General features: G+C 37.4%; 1 protein-coding gene across 4 annotated transcripts in view; it reads right to left on the reverse strand.

Annotated features, from left to right (window-relative positions):
- Positions 1 to 13,217, reverse strand: part of ATP11C (ATPase phospholipid transporting 11C) — a 198,080-nt gene that overhangs the window by 165,791 nt on the left and 19,072 nt on the right. For 3 of the 4 annotated variants that reach the window (XM_037820974.1, XM_037820973.1, XM_037820972.1), the window contains exon 2: positions 3,999 to 4,061. The exons of the other annotated variant lie outside the window; for it this stretch is intronic. In XM_037820974.1, coding sequence (XP_037676902.1) covers positions 3,999 to 4,061 — 63 coding nt within the window. The remainder of the gene's footprint in view (positions 1 to 3,998; positions 4,062 to 13,217) is intronic. 4 annotated transcript variants of the gene reach the window in all.

Consider the following 13,217-nt stretch of genomic DNA (forward strand, 5'->3'; position numbering starts at 1 on the left):
GGACCACACTCCACTTTGTCTAGTTTATGGATGGATGAGTAGAAAAATAGGGGAAGGAAACAAACAGACAAAGGTACCCAGTGTTCTTTTTTACTTCAATTGCTCTTTTTCACTCTAATTATTATTCTTGTTATTTTTGTGTGTGTGCTAATGAAGGTGTCAGGGATTGATTTGGGTGATGAATGTACCACTATGTAATGGTACTGTAAACAATCGAAAGTACGATTTGTTTTGTATGACTGAGTGGTATGTGAATATATCTCAATAAAATGAAGATAAAAAAAAAAAAGTTATTTCCAACATTATCTATCAATGAATTTTATACTTCAGTAGATAGCTGGTCAATTTTCAATATTTAAAATTTAAAATATCATAAGCATAATTTGGCCAGCTAAATGAAATACTTGTCTAATTACAATATTACTACACTAATGCAAAATGATCTCTGGCAAAACCTTCTTGCTCCCAACAAAATTAAATATGTATGTAGTGCAAGCAGTAAGAATGTTAAATTATGTGAACCAAAGTTATGAGAATAGCACCATCTGTTAAGTATGTGTGTTTTGAGTAACAAAGTCAAAAATCCTAGTTAGAAAAATAAAGGGGAAAATGTGGTAGGAGTGAGGAGGTATAGAGAGAGAATCCAAACACTAATGCATTAATGAAAACTCTTCTGAAATATTTGGAAAACATGGTTTCAATACCCTTGGATCCCTTTCTTTTGGTTATAGACTACTTCAAATATACAACCACTGTATGATAAATTTTGTGTGGGCTAAGATGCTGACCATTTTAGTCAATGTTGTATACCTAGCCTTTGAAGCATAGTAGTTGCCCAATAAATACTTTTCTGAAAGAATGCACATCAGTTATTTTTTTAAAAAATGATTCTAGGAAAAGTAAAAACTCTTTTGAGGTACAGGATAAAGAAATGATAATGAGAAATGTGACTAATTGGGAAAGTACTGCTAAGAGACATATAATGAGAGGTAGTAGTTTCACAGAACTGGAGGAAAGCCACTTAAATGATTAAGGCTTAATCTTATTTTCTCTCACAAGCCCCAAGTAAATTTAAAATCTTTCAGGTGCTGGGAACCATGAATAGAGAAATATTTTCTATTCATAAAACAAATATCAAAGTGGTACAAATACAGAAAATCCACAAGAACTTGGCACTGAAATGATAGTGACTTTATGACTTTTGTAAGGGAAGTTTATAAGTTTTTATATTCTTAATATGGAGTAAATAATTATAATAGTCTAGCAGATGAAATTATCTTTTAGGGATATAAGTTTTAACACTCCAACCCAGAAGACAAATAAAAAGGATCATTTTAAGTAAAGGAGAGCTGCAGACAATGCAATTCTCTGGTTGGCGAAACTGTACATGAGTCAGTGAGGTTCTCACTCCCTGATCTACTGGAAAAGAGATGGATGGCCTTTGCCATGGAAAATCCTGATTTATGTTGTTTTCAAATCTGAAAGAAGATAGGTATTGTCTCTTTACATGAATATAATCAGTTAGGTATTCCACCTTTCTGTAACTTCAAAATATGGTTCAAACCAATAGAATTTTTATAAAAGCCCCAAAGAAAGAAAACTACTGGTTGTCACAATTAAGCAAGGCCTAGAAGAAAATCCAAGTAGGCAAGAAAGCACAATCAGAAAAGGACAGTAAGCACCAATAAGCAGAGGCCCAGTCAGGTGAGCAGTGAGCATCAAGAATGCTCAGCAAGGAGAAAGCAGACAGAACACAATGACAGGGAAGTCTGGTGAAAGGCAATTAGTTGACGAACACCACGACATCAGCAATGGGCAGCAAAGATGCAACCACAGGCATGGGGCCAGGCAGAGCTCGAGTTCCTTGAAGGAACTGGGTTACTAACCACTGTATCTCAACAGGGGCTTCACAGGGGAGAATGAGAACAGCGTCCAGTAACTGGCACCGAAGTACAAGGCCAGTCTTATTTTCAAAGAACTAGGGAAGCCAGCCTTACCAAAACATTAGCATGCCAAGAATGAGACCAGCAGACATGCTGACCTGCTGAGCTAGAGCTAAATCTGAGGTTCCTGAAATTCTCCCCAACTCCGAACAGGCTGGATCCCCAAGCCTTGGCCAGGGCTGCCCTGCCCCAGCTCTGGCCACTGTAGAGCCGGCAGCCCTCTCACAGCCTTTCCAACACAAGACACAATGAGACAAGCAGGAATGAACTACTCAAAGAAGACCAGTGACAGACAGTGAGAGTCTGTCATGTAGGATGGACTAGGGAGGAGGAACATGGGGTCCAGTTTATAGAGATCTTGCCTCTATCCACTTATCCACCACACCACCAATTCCCTAGTCCAGAACACCTATCTTGACAAGTCCTGTGGCCCACAGGCATTACCTGGAAACCCACAGGTTTGTATATCTGTGGCTAAATCTAGAACAAAAAATAATAAACTGGTAACAGTTCCTTGGTCAGGACCATGCCAACCAACTATATATAAAACATTCTGTGGAAAACTTAGATTCCCCTTAATTTTGTGCATAATGCATCAAATCATGATCATAAGTTATAGTAGGGAGGACAGCCCATATAGATACTTTTATTTCCCATTCTGGACTACAGACCTAGACAGACTTGGGCTTTACACAATCTTCTGGCCTATCCACCCTCACTGTATAAATGCAAAATATGAGGACCACAGAGAGAAGTTACTCAACAAACTCCAAAACAAAATCACATAACAAACTAGTGCCAGAACCAGCAATGAAACCCAGATGCCTCTGCTCTTTCCATGTTTGCAGTGTCACCAAATCTTGTAGAGATGTCTGTCATTAGGAAGCAAAATCCAGTTAAATGCATTCACTCTTAATTCTTAACCCTTCTCCCTGACCTCACACAGCCCCCCCCCCCCAAATCTTCTTTTTCCATCTGCTCAGATAATCCTTGATGGAATGGAAATCAACTAGAAATTACACAATTTAGATCATCCAACTCCAAAGCAAGAGAAGGCCTCAAGCAACAACTATCTGATTATCCAATTTTGCTGTTGTAAAGAATTAATCAAATTCATCCTAGAGGCCTTCCTGCTGCTTGACACACTTGATCCTTGATACTGAAACTCTGTAACAAATTTCAACACAAGAAGTACTGGTGACTTCTTTTCCTAGTACTTTCTTATCTTTACCTGTGACTGGGACTAGCATTTGAAGGATGTAAATAAGCAGAAGGTTGCTGGATCCCTAATGTCTATATAATCCATTGTACTTATATTGAAGATATAAAGAGGCTCATTTAGAGAAATACTTGTCACCATTACTTCTAAATATAAAATAAGTTAAGAGAGAAGGTGTTTAAAGCAAATGATAAATCTACTTTTCAAGGATGACAGCTTGCTTTTATTGAGGATGTCTTCAAAGTTTTACTGCAATTTCAAAAATAGTAATGTCCCACACAACAGCGCAAACACTTTGCTTTTTAAGGTGATTACTCTTAATGTAGAGGTGCTCATTTGCCTGCAATTACTATAAAGTAAAATTACTGCCTGTGACATCTCACAATTGACAAAGTTGGAGAGTCAAGATAAAAGCCATTTACATGACTTTCAGTTATACCTCTTTTAAGACTGTCTATGAAAAAATAAACTAACATATGATGCGGTGTACTGAAAGGAGAAAAGCAAAGCAAGAAAAGAATATTTTTAAATTTAATTTTCCTTATTCAATTTAGCAACATTGGCATATCTGTTTTTATTATTGTTTGTGTCCTAGCAACTATACTTTATCTGAATGTTTTCAATTTAACAGCTACTGAGATTTATTTATAGATTTTTCCCTATTGTTCTTTCTTTAATCACAGTTTATGTGTGGGTATGGGAGGTTGTTCCTTTTTTAAGCAATGTTTATTTTCAATTTAACATGATCTTTATAGCAATATTATTCTCTGAAAATAAAATACATGTACTGATAAAAAAAAAAAAAAAAGAGAGAGAGAAGGTGGCAGAGCACTAACTTCCATCTTTCCCAGCCGGCCGCTGCCATGGAACAAATCATATCTCCTGGATAACTGTGATGCCTGAGGAAGAACAAAACTTGAATCATTATGTACAAGCTTTACAGAAAATGCTACTAAGTGCTCCCACTAAGGAGCCAAGCCATGAGAAAAACTCAGTCTCCAAATAATGTTTATTTTATAGGATCACAGATACCAAAATTTAAGGAGATAATTATACATGGAGAACCTTCAAATGAGCAAACCTTCAAATGTTTTAATGAATCCCATCACTGAAGAAACTACAACTTTCCCTACTAGAGGCTTCACAATGGAAGTAAAGAAAAGACGTACTAAAAGTACAGCATTCTGGTTGATCAAACCAAACGTTTCTGTTGTTTTAGGTGTAAAAGAACCTTATACTGAAAAGGAAGAGCCAGATCTGGATGAGAACGTAACTGAGGCACCAAAGATATTGCCATGTATTACTGATTTAGTTACTGATTCATCTATGATTTCAGATGTCACCTTCAATAGAACAGCTGGTCTCCTCTTCAAATGAGAGCAATGAAGAAGAGGACTCCATAGATGGAGAAGAAGTTCCACAGCTCTCAGGTGGATCTCAAGTAGAAAAACTTTCTGTACCAACAACTGAACAATACCCACCACTTCAAATAATGAAGACATTTTGGAAAAAGTTTCAGATATGAACTCACAGGTACAACAGGTACCTCCTAGTGACAGCCTCAATCCAAAATATAGAGAGGACATTCAAGCCTCTAGAGACCACCTAAGATGAAGCCTTATTTTAGCAGCAGCAGCAGAACATAAATTAACTAAACTATATAAATCCCAGTTAGTGCCACCAGAACGATCCAGTATTGAAGTTGATAACATTGAAACTATTATTCACATGTTGTATCTAAATTATCTGTATCGGTATCTATATCTAAATTACAAGAATTATCTGATCTAAATTATATGAATATTTAAATATCAAATATACTCCACCAGAGATGAAAAGAAAAGTTACTAAAGTAGTAAATATATGGAAAAAATACTATGTGTACATTGAAGAGAAATTCAAATCCTTATTAGGAATTTATTAAACAATAATATAAAAATTTTAAACTTACTAGACATTCCATGACAAAGTTGATATAAGCAAATTGTGCATTTATTCACAAGAGAAATAAGCATATTACTGGTTTTAAAAGTTATATAAAAATATTTTCTATTGTACTTCAATGTGCTAACATCTTTACATGTCATGTGTTATGAAAAATTTTCATATGCACTAAAAACCCAGTAATTTAAAATAAAATTTTGGGTCAGAAAAAAAGAGAGAGAGAGAAGGTGAGCAAGCAGAGTACTAATCAACTGGAATTTTGCTGAAAAACCCAGTATATTTAGAAAAGATAAACAAATGTACACTGTACACCAGCAACTGAGGCCTAGACCAACTTCTGTTACCTACAAAGAATAGGTTATTCCTGAAATATGGTTCATTTCTCTAATTGGTACGAGTGGGCCTTGAAGAAAAATCCCTAAAATTTACCTAAAACCACATTTTCTTTAATATACAATAAACTATGGAGAATTAGTAAGTGAAACGACCCATCTTTCTCCCCAAAAATACAGAAGCGGGAAAATCAATAAAAATTCCTACTTTTTAAAAAAAGTACCTTCACTGTGGAGAAATCTAACAAACACAATCTCATCCAGGTGGTCATAGTTAACATCAACAGTGAGCAGTCAGGCTGGCAGTATGTACCTTTGATTGGTGATGAGAACAGCATTTCACTCATTATCTTCTTCCCCCCAAATAATAAGCCTGGCCTCATCATGAGAGAAAAATCAGACAAATCCCAGTTGAGGGGCATTCTACCTGACCAGTACTCCTCAAAACTATCAAGGTTATCAAAAACGAGGCACGTTTGAGAAATTGTCACAGCCAAGACAACCGAATGTAATTGAGTATTCTGGATGGGAAGCAGAAACAGGAAAAGGACATTAAGCAAAAATTAAGGAAATGTGACTAAACTATGAACTTAGTTAATAATAATATATTTATATTGGCTCATTAATTGTAACAAAAATATACTAACGTAAGTTGTTAACAAAAGAGGAAAACAGGTGTGGCGTATATGAGACTTCCCTGTACTATCTTTGTAAGTTTTCTGTAAATCCAAAACTCTTTAAAATAAAAAGTTTATTTTAAAAAGTTAAATGTAAGTTTTAAAAATTAGTACTGGATTCTTTCATGTGGTGATAAGAGATACTGTACAATGATATTAAGAAATTAAGAATATAAATCAAAATATTCTTTAGCTCCCTTTTTTGATATATCTCTCAAATTCAGGGAGTGCCCTTAGACCTCATTATCCAGAACATGGAATAATAAATTAATGAACAACAACAATAAAAAATCCCCATTTTTGTCCACCTGCCTTTTATGGTCTATTTATTGTCTTCAGTTATTTGAAATACATCTAAACATAGTTGAAGTACATTTTCTGTACTGATGAGTCAAACTAGAAACCAAAATTAATATACTAAATTAATTATTTGCTATCTGGGTGCTTTTTCTTCTAGAACAATCTGAGAAACACTTTAAATGCATGATAGGACCCAGGAACACTGGGTGAATTAGGGCTGAGGATTAGGAATGGGGTGGGTAGAGAGAAGTGGCAGCTGGGGACAATGTCCCCATGGTGCTGACCCTGGTCATCAGTCTCTGAGCCAAGTACTGTCACCTCAACCTTTGCTCCTTTTGAATCTGGTAATTTCTAGGAATGAACCTTCTCTTTATCACATGCTGTGTATTATTTGGTTGAAAGCAGCCTTGAGTTTATATGACGTAAAGCAATGTTCTTTTTCAAAGCTCTCAATAGTTCTTAAGGACACCAGAATCTGCAGAAACCACAGGTAGGGTTGTTATTATCCCTTCAGATCAATAGCTCTGTCACTGATATGAGATATTAAAAAAAGAAGTGAGGCAGACAAGCCAGTCTTTAAGACTGCATCTACTCTGGCAAATGAAGCACAGCAGAAGCACAAATGTATTAAAAATCATTTTAGAGGTGAGTTCTTGCCAAGCTAAGAAAACCCTTGGCCACTCTACCTACCCAAATGTTTTCAGAGAGGTTTTAGCTAGCAAGCAATTAAATTCCAGGAGTGGCTACAGGCAAACGAGAAGGCTTGGAGTTTGGGGAATGAGAGGGAATGTGGGCAACAGCTGGACTAGGGAGCATTTGCAAAAGCATATTAAGGTCCCCTAACTGCTCCAGAACAAATACTCACTAAAATATTCATTTTAATTTCAAAACTCTTCATCAGCTGAATATACTTCACAATGTAAATAAACATTTGAAACATGTCACCTGCATACATCTGTCTCCTAATTATAGTGAAACGTAAAAGGAAATACCTAAAAGTAATGGAGAGAAGATCCCACTCAGCAAAAAGGCTATTTTTTGGAATCTCACAACAAAAAAACAAAAATTCTCTTGCACTATACATAATGACATGCTTCCTAAGAGCACAGTATAGAAAAGTGGGAAAAAGTAACTTTACACTGGAGAACCCTGGCAAACACTACTTTAGACATGTGATTAAGGTCAAGATCAACAACGGTAAGTTGTGATGGTAGTACATAACTGGGATATTATATGATGAAAATGGCACTTTACCACTGTGGTCTTACTCCCAGAAACCAATATCCCTAGTATCATCATGACAAAAACATCAGACAAATCCCAGATGAGGGACCGCCTACCTGACCCAGTATTCCTCAAAACTGTCAAGGTCAACAAAACACAATTAAAGTCTGAGAAACTGTCACAGCCAAGAAGAGCCTAAGGACACATCATAACTAAACGTGATGGAGTATCCTGGATGGGAAGCAGGAACAGGAAAGGACAGTAGGTAAAAATTAAGGAAATCTGAATAAACTGTGGACTTTAGTTAATAATCATATATTGATAGCTCATTACTTGTAACAAAAATATCATACTAATGCAAGTTGTTAATAGGGGACATTGGGGGTGTAATATGGGAACTCTGTACTATCTGCTCAATTTTTCTGCAAATGTAAAACTATTTTAAAATAAAATGTTTAATTTTTTTAAAATCGCTTCTTGGTTATCTTCCTTCCCCATTCAAAATCCTGTGCTTCTAACCGAGTATCAGAAAGAGACTCAATGGGCCCTGGACACCTATTGGATAAAAAAGAAACCAGCAATTAATTTCCTATTGGTCATCTAATAGGGTGGAAATGGCTTTGTCAAAAATGAGATTAAACATGGAGCAAATTTAAAGTCAGTGGGAAAATGGGGGATGACTGACCTTTCACCATGAAGTTAAACCATCAGCAGTAACAGCTAAATGCTGTAGCACAGTCTTGGAATCCAAACATGCCAAAACTATGCACATCCAAACCCTGCCAATGCTAAAAAACGCTTTAGTTATAAATCCAGAAACTTTGAAAACCTAAGCTTTAGCAAAAAAATCATTTGCCCTGGTATAATAAACATTCAAAAAAAAAAAGGGGGGGGACCCTCCCATGGTCATTACAGAATCTGGCATTATCTGTTTTAGAAGCATTTCCTGGATTTGGATAACACTAGATTCAAGTTAGAATGCAGAGGGGGCAGGTTGGAAAGTACCTATGCTATTTTTAAAGTCCAGGTTTGGGCTAACCAATCAGGTAGAGCTTGTTTACTTTTTAGTTGACATCTGAAGACGTCAATTGTTTAAATAGGGGGCAAAAAAGTGATTTCTTCCTTAATTTCATAATATGTTTAATTTCCTAAGTAGGCATAAATTGCACGTCATGTTTTACTTAGCCAGATTCTTCCTTCAGTCAATACTGCTAAAGAAGAGCAGTTCTCAAACTTCACTGTGCATCAGGATCACCTGGAGGGCTAGTTGCAACAGATTAGCGGACCCTACCCCTAGAGATTCCAATGCACATCTGAATCTGAGGCCCAAGAATTTGCATTTCCATCAGCTCCCAGGTCCTGTTGATATGCCCTTCCTTGACTTTTGTAGACATTCCAACAATATTAGAAAACCCACGAGCGAATGTCAGTACTGAAATAAAATTCAAAGCCAAACTTACACGATTTGGGAATTTTCTTCAGCAACAAATATTTACTGAGCATTTCCTTTAGTGTCAAGCACTTACATTAAGCACTGGCACTGGGTATACAGCAGTGCATAAGCCAAAAGCACACATGTCCTCTTGGAGCTTTCTAGAAGAGGAGGCAGTTAAGAACTAGTTACATGAATTATTAATTACAATGGCAGAAAGAGCTACATAAGAGAAGTACAGGGTGCTATGGGACCCTGTGCCCATGAACTGACCTCAGCTGGGGCCAGGGAAGGCCTCCTTAAGGAAGTGAGGCTTGAGCTTAGTTATGAAGGAGGAGTAGGAATGGGATCCCTGGGGAGAGCATTCCATACAGTGGGTGCAGCAGCAGTAGGAGCACAGAGCCCTGAGGGAAGGCCAGTGCAGAAGGTAAAGGGCAGAGGTCACAGATATTGCAGAAAAGGGTAGGGGCTGGTACAAAGGGTGAGGAATTTGATTTCATTCAAATGTGAGGGGAGCCACTAGGGATTCTTAGCATGAAACTGTCTTGAACTTTATGTTGTTTTGTTGTGTGTGTGTGTGTGTGTTTTAAAGAATTGGTCTAGCTGTTTTGCAGAGAATGGATTGAGAAGCAAGAGGGGATCCAAGAAATATTTAGGAGGCACAACCTTTGGAATTTGGTGATGGCCTAGGTAAGAGAGAGTGAGGAGAAGGAGGAAAGATTTAAGGATAATTTCCATGCCTCTAAAAAATGCTGTGATTAGTAGTGCTTTTACCAGTCTGACTTGAGTTTTTCTCAAAGGTGTGGCATGTGGGGGGAAAAATGGGACTTTGTGTCTAGGAAAAGGCTGGGCTCACAAAAATACAGCAGGATGACAGATCAAATGCTACCCTTTCCCAAGAAGGGAAAATTCCTTTTGAGAGCAAAGTTAAACCTTATTGTCTCCTTTCACAATTGTGGAAGGAAAAAATGACGTTACTCATCTGATTCCAGTCCCTGCCCTATGGGAGCATTTTATTTTTACTTTCTTAGAGCATTTATCACTTTCTACCTTGTATTTTCATTATGTATCAGTGTCTTTTCTCTTTTTCTTAACTGTAAGTTCCCTGATGAAAGAAAATGATTACTATAAAAATAAGAAATACCAGAGACAATCTATGTACCCCAACCTAGGGGTTTTGGGGGTGGGGAGTGCATTAAAGAAAAAATAAGCAGAAAATTATTTTCTTTTGACTCATTAAACAGATCAGTTATCCTAAAAAAAAAAAAAAAAAAAAAAGTGATGCATAAAGAGTAGAAAAAAGTGCTCATGTACTTACTTTATGTTAAAATATATTTAAAACAGCACTCAAATATATTGAAAGCAAACAGTGAAGGGTCAGAAAGTATTGCTTTCTGTGATTAGAATGGCTACTAAGCACAATTTGGATGATCAAAGACAAAAATGAAAATACTTCCACTCTTTTATGTTGTCACATCCTTAAAACTGCAATGATAATGACTAACTGAAATTTCCCAGATTCAGATCGTAAATAATTTCTACCCTTAGGAAAAAAATCTACCCCCCCCCCCAGAAAAAAAAACCACACATACAAACCAAATGTGCAACACACCCTGGCCTGTATGTTGCTGGGTGAAACTGTGTTGGTCTTAGTCCTTCCCTTCTTAGAGAGCTAACATAACCATGTACCAAGATAAAAATCTCTCAGTTCAGTTCCTAGCATTATAATTCATTCGTTTGGCATTCATTACATAAGGCCCTCTTGGGCCTTGTCAGACAGTGAAATTGTGTCATAACAGTCCCTTCCAATAACTAAAGACTTTTAGATGAAGTCTCAGATGGAGGCATGTTAAAACCAACCCTGCAGTATGGGAGGCTCCAAAACAACCCAGAATGGCAGTATCTTGCTCCCAAGACTTCATTCAGGGCTTTATTCAAATGGTGCCTTCCCAGTGAAGCCTGCCTTCCTTTACCATCCTATGAAAAATTGCAAGCCCCACAGCTTGGAGTTTAGCTTCCTTCCTTGCCTTTTTTTTTTTTTCCTTTTGCACTCCTCATTAGCATACAGCATATTACAATTATTTATCTTGTTTATTGTCTGTCTCCCTGTGAGTCTACTGGTTGACCTCCTTAATCTGTTCCTCCTTTCTTCCAGAGGACTTGGCTTTCCAGCTGGAAACTACGCTGTTTCCCCAGTGGCTGGGGGGTGTGGTGGGGGGTGGAATGTGACAGGTTCCTCCAATGTTATGTGTGCAACAGTGATGTGTGAACTTCCAGGTCATCTTCCTAAAGGAGCTGGCCCTAGACTCCTTCTCTCCTTCTAGCTGGCAGAAACTCAAAAACTCTATATTGATGAAGGGCAGAACTGACCCACTAGCCTGGGTCCCTGGATGACCTCACAGAAGAGAGGCTGCCTACTTGCCCTGGGCTGGTACCTGCTAGAGAAATACATGTCTACCTTTTTCCTGCCACTATATTTTGGATCTCTTTGTTATATCAGTTTAACCTTTACCCTAACAGTAGCCTCCCCCATTAGAATGTAAAATCTGTGAGGACAGAGATTTTTATCTATATCACTCACCAATATACCCCAAGCAAGTAGAATAGTGCCTGGCACAAAGCAGGACGCTAAATGAATGTTTGTGAATTGATTAAATAGACAATCTCATTAGCATCAGCCTTCTACATCTCCAAATCACCTTCATGACTTCTTATAGTTCAGACTATAAGACAGGAATTGCTCCCAAGACAGTGCCCTAGAAATTCCTTTATCCCTTCACTGCCATCTCCCCACCTCCTTCACTGAGTGTGCTTTTCAGTTTCTCAAACATGCCTGGCTCTTGCCAAACTCAGGGCCTTTGAACAAGCTGGTTCTAATCTCTACCCCCAAACCCCTTTGCAGAACTAGCCCCTCATTCCTTCAGTCATCTGCTTAAATGTCATCTCCTGAGACAACTTCCTGGACAACCTATCAACAACAAATACTATTTCTGTTATTACCTCTAGACCCTATTCACTTTATTCATAATTATCAAAATGAGTAATTATAATAGTTGTTGATTTATTTCTTATTGTAAATTAGATTATAAGCTCCATAAGAACATGAACCACTTCTGTTTTTTATTTACCACGGAGTCTCCATTGCCTAGCACAGAGTCTGGGTCAGTCACAGAAGTCAATAAAGGGATAAATGAACTGCACTAATGATGCTGATTGTTTATTTTTAAGTATTCTGGGTGAGACATGAGTTAAGAGTATATGTAGTTCTCCATAAATGGCAAGCTTCAAATGTCCTTGACTACCCGCAAGAAAATATTTTAAGTTTCTATTTATGGGGAGGAGACAAATATACACCTTGGCTTGCTTTTAATTGCTTTCTTAGAAGGATTATCATTTTTCCTTTCCATTACTAGTTTTTAGTTGCTAAAGACCAGGCAGAATTTTAATGACTCCTACTGGTATAATAGAACAGCATATAACCAGGATGTCTTAAATGCAGGCTCGTATAAGCATATACAATTCAAAATAAACAATTACTGTATTTTGAGGGCAGGCCAACTGGCCTCCCAGGACCTCAGACCCAGGACGAAAAGTTCCTGTACTCTCCCAAGTCAAGGTTTCAGCTTATCTGTTTTCTTCTGGACCATATAACCTGAGGTGGACCTCTGGAACTGTGTGGGCACCAAACAGCACTCTGGAACAATTTGTGGGTACTCAGTGACACAAATGTTAAAAAAAGAGAAACTGTTTTGTTTTGCATCTTGTCTGTAGTTATAGATACACAGGATAAATTCAATCAAGTAAATACACACACATACACACATACTCACAGCAATGAGGACAAATAAATCTAGAGACATCTAAATAAGATCAGTGGATTGTATCAATGTCAATATCCTGGTTGGGATATTGTACTAGAGTTTTGTAAGATGTGGGGGGAACTGCGTAAAGGCTACATAGGATCTCCCTGTATTATTTCTTAAAACTCCATGTGGACCTACAATTAGCTCAATAAAAAGTTTAATGGAAATCTGCTATTTCAGCATGGAAACCCAAGAAATTGCAAAATTCAGCTGGTTACTTTTCTGAAGAAAACAGGAAGGAAGAGGCTGGGAGGAAATGAGAGAAAGAGAAGTAGGAGTAAAT

The sequence above is a fragment of the Choloepus didactylus genome, chromosome X (genome assembly GCF_015220235.1).
Source record: "Choloepus didactylus isolate mChoDid1 chromosome X, mChoDid1.pri, whole genome shotgun sequence".
Lineage (NCBI taxonomy): Eukaryota > Metazoa > Chordata > Mammalia > Pilosa > Megalonychidae > Choloepus > Choloepus didactylus.